The following is a 4,431-nucleotide window of genomic DNA, read 5'->3' on the forward strand; positions in this document are numbered from 1 at the left end:
ATGAGTTCATCATGGACGACGAAGCAGAACAAGCTGTTCGAGAGGGCGCTGGCGACATACGACAAAGACACGCCGGGCCGCTGGCAGAACGTGGCGCGGGCAGTGGGTGGTGGAAAGACGGCCGAGGAGGTGAAGAGGCACTACGACAAGCTGCTTCAAGACCTGCACCACATTGAGTCGGCAGGCCGTCAGGGTTCCCAATACGGCGGCAGCAGCAGCAGCAAATCCAAAGGTGGCAGCAGCAGCGGGGAGCAGAGGTAGTTAAGTAATACGAATCCATACTAGGAAAATGTGAGTCCTAGGCACTGGAATTGGTTCTCTTCTCCCTAATCCCTATAAGCCAGAAAGGGTAATAGGCTTCAGTGTAAGCATTTCCTCACACTTGTCTTCGTGGGCCACTTTATGTTGAGCAGGAGGCGCTCACTGTTCTCGTTGAAGCTGTTTATACAGGTTTTGGTGGCAATCCGAGTGAGATTGAACCTGCTTTTTAGCTTCTTCTTCGCTCTTCTCTTTCCAAAATTCACTACGAATTTTGACTACCTCCTTAGTCACCCTATCCACTCTCGTCCTGTTTTCGGGTTCCCTTTCAGGGGATGAGGATATTTCGATGATTTATCCCCCCGTAGGTGGAAAACGCGTGGGTGAGTAGAGTCTGTGCTTTGCTTTGGGGGGCACCGGCAAGAAGCTTCTCGGCCACCCTACTCTGACTTGATTAGCTACTTACTAGTAACTAGGATCGTTCAAACAGTCAGTCAGCAATGCGTACTTCTTTCCTAGTTGAGTGGATCTGCGTAGCAGAGCCCAATCTTCTACCACAAGCTCTGACCTGACTTGTTGTACTTGATTCACCCACGTAAATAGAAAACTTAGATAAGGGTCCCATAAAAGAGAAGTGAGTCCGCATGTCGGCAAATGATTTGGAATTGGAACTGGCTACAGAGGAAACCTAAGCCCTAACTCCCCATTCTTTCTATCTTACATCGCCATCGAGCCCTGGCTGTAGAGTCACAGGTTTTTAATCGCAATGGATTTATGTTTTCTTTGGCTTTTCCATTCGCTTCGTTCAACCCTGATCTGGATAGATAGCTCGGCTTCTATTAGCTGAGAATGGTTTTGTCAAGGAAAGGTTTCGCTATACAACAACAATGAACTCACTTCTGATCAAATTGGATGAATCGGTAATCTTTCTCTGTCTTGTGAGAGAGAGTCACTTGCTGTATTGAGAGCGGGTGGGTGACTAGTCAAAAGCAAGAGATTTCACAACTTCTCTGTTGAGCTTACCCAACTACTTTATCCTTACCGAATAACCAGTTCTATCTGAATAATGCCTTTCCTTTCTATTGGAATGGAACACACTGACTATCTATTGAATCGACTTGAGAATTCTCGTAATATAATCGCTTTTCCTATCTATTGGAACTGCACACACTCCCATTGCTAGCAAAGCTCAGGAGATAGAATTTGAGATGAAGGAATAGCAGAGTTGACTTCTTTCCCGGGCATCACTCACTCTCGCAACAATTCGGACAGGGAAGGGATATAATCCATTCAATTCTTCTGCCTAGCTTTTGGCAATCAATTCCAGATATCGGAACAGAGACTGGAAGCAGCAACCAGGGCTCCATAGTGGTGCCGTGAAAAGAGCCTCTCAGTATTAGATAGAAAAGGCTTTCCTTGCCTGCGGATCTTTGTGCCCTTCAAGTGCCCCTTGCTGCTGTGGGTAAGAACGAACATCGTTCTAGCCAGCTAGTGAGAGTTTCCCCATTGATCTTTGATCTGGCTAATCAATTTTCAGGTTTTTTATTTCCTTCAATGCCGCTGGTGCATAGTCAGACTTGCAGGGGCAGCTCAATCAAGTAGAGACAAGACCAGCTGTTGAAGCTTGGCAGTGGAATCCAAGAGATAAGAAGTAGTATAGAGATAAGAGAACGGGATTCAAAGTAGTAGTAGTTGAAATAAGATAGAGCAAGCAAGAGTAGTAGTATTAGCAAAGAAGATTAGAATTATTGTATCCGCTAATGGGTAGTTGATACATACGGACTTAGAAGGGCGACCCTCACTTCCGTCAATCGGCTACTGGTTCTCGGCTGCTACCATGCTACCTTTTTACAATCAATGAAATGGCGCTCACGAATAGATAGGAGTCCGTCCTTCGAAAAGAAGATGCTCGAGCGTAAGTTATCGTTCGTAACATGCCTACGTTAGTCACCAAAAGCAGGTACGGTTTGGTTACCGGAAGAAACCCTGAACTCGGAAAGATATGCTAACTGGGTGATTAGAAAAAAGTAAGGACACATTGGGTTCGCCGAACCCTTCAATCACTCATCCCTCCTGAGATGGACCACGAGCTGGTGGCAAAAAGGATAACCCTCTGACTAGGATTGATAGCGATTCTCTTAATAAAGGAATATGCCTCGTCCGAGGAAGAATGGCAAGATAGGCGGATGACGAAGGAGCAGGGTGAATAGAAACACAATCTGGTTGAAGAAAAGGAACTACCCCCGGGGGGCCCCGGATAGCTACGAACTGGAATGGAAGGTTATCCAGATCCACTAGCCACTTCTGTTGGTCCGTCCTTTACAGCAAGAAAGAGATCATCGAGGCGGAAGAAAGATGAGGTATCGATCTCAAAGAAAAGAAGAACTTGAAAGAATCAGAGATTCAAGTCAGAAGTGAGGGATAAGGAGTCACTCTCAGAACGATAAGTAGATCTCGCATCTTCGTTCCTAGTCAAGAGATGGGGAAAGTAGGCATATGAACGGTAGGAAGGCTCCTGCTTCTTTGCCAAGGACTATTACCGCGATGCCGGGCCAAGGAGCGGATCTCGGAATAAAGACATATCCGTCACTAGCAATGGTTATCGAAACCTTGAAGGGAATAGACAAGTACAGTAGGGAAGGAGGTACTCCAGGGTTAGGTAAATATCTGGGTTCGAGCTAGGGTTATATTGGTTACGAGGAAGACCAGAAGGAAAGAAAGCAGGTTAGCAAGCAGGAGGCAGGAAAGCAAGATAGTTAGCAAGCCGGATCGAAAGATAGGGGCCTTCCGTCACTAGGCAAATCTGGTTGATTACTTTATTTTTATTGATCTGTTTGAAAGGAAAGATGACACCCTCGCTCGTAGTCATATCAGCCTCTATCGTAGGAGTGGTATTGAAGGAAAACCGTACCGGGCCAAATAGATTGGTTTTTAAAATAGGGGTTCAAATCATTCCGCAAATCCAGAAACTGAAATGGGGTATTGCTGCCAATAAGGATACCACTCTTACTAGCAAGGTGAAGGACACATCAACCCGCATACCCTTTTACCACACCTACCCCTTGTTGGGCACGTTTACGCATCTCTTGACCCATCCACATGACCCGCTTGGCTAACTAAAAGAAGCTTCTCGGAGCATCTATGCATATGAGAACGGATGCCGAGTAAAGGGTGGCCAGCTTCGACCTTTGCTTTGAACAGGGGTTAGCATTATCAAAAACCATTGCTCATAAAAGGGATCTCTTTCCTAAAAGGCATATCTCGTACGCTAGGGAATGTGCTTCTCTCGTACGCTAGTACGCTAGGGAATGTGCTTCGGCTTCAGCCTAGCTACTTTTTTGATTGGTGACTAAACTACTAAAAGCAAACTTTAGCTATCAATTCTTTTCTCTATGTTCAGAAATCATTAACGGATGCAGAACTGGATACTCTGCTTAAAGCAATAAGCCTCCCTTGGATAGATCGAAGAAAGAAGCACTGTGCGTTACCAGGTGTAGTGGAGAAAGCAAGGGCAAAGGTTTCATCAGAAAGAGATGCTCGAGCGATACCAGGATCACGATACGATTAATCTGATGGCGCAGCACGAACAGGAAATAGATAACCTAGCCCTGGGAAGGAAAGGGAACAGTTTAGTCCCTCCAATCCGTCAATCAACGATAGGGTTACCCAGAATTCTAATTAATAGGAAGGTTGGACTACCTCGAATGGCAACATGCTCGCTGATTCCTACCACTCCTATCTACATAACTGCTCCAGAGAAGGGAAGGCAGATGTCAGTGAAACGGGTAATAATACACCCTCGACTACTGGGTGAGTGAGAAAAGACAACATCCTCCTCCGGTTACACTCCCTGTGGTGCTTTCAGCGGGGGATTCGTTATGGAAAGCGGGAAACTCAAGTAAGTACGGCTTTTCGATAGCTAATACGAGTTGGGATGACTTGTTCCTTTTTTATTCATGTCCGCGTTTCTTATAGAGGTTAGTAAATCAGCAATAGTGTCCTTGCCCATAAGACTCTAATTCTAGGTTCCTCCTAATTTTTCTATAATCAACATGTTCTCTTTTTTCTTTTCGTTTTGGATTCTAAAGCATATACGTGAAACACAATCTACTAATTTTTTATTTGATCTATATCTTGTCTACTAGTATTTATAATACTTCAGGAGCTAATGAA

At 45.1% G+C, this 4,431-nt stretch overlaps 1 protein-coding gene across 1 annotated transcript; it reads left to right on the forward strand.

Moving 5' to 3' along the window:
- LOC107275743 (protein RADIALIS-like 3) lies at positions 1-261 on the forward strand. The gene has a single exon (XM_015763785.3). It carries the CDS (start codon positions 1-3, stop codon positions 259-261), a length of 261 nt encoding a protein of 86 aa, XP_015619271.1.
- Positions 262-4,431: the final 4,170 nt, after the last annotated feature.

This window comes from Oryza sativa, chromosome 12 (genome assembly GCF_034140825.1).
Source record: "Oryza sativa Japonica Group chromosome 12, ASM3414082v1".
NCBI classification, from domain to species: domain Eukaryota; kingdom Viridiplantae; phylum Streptophyta; class Magnoliopsida; order Poales; family Poaceae; genus Oryza; species Oryza sativa.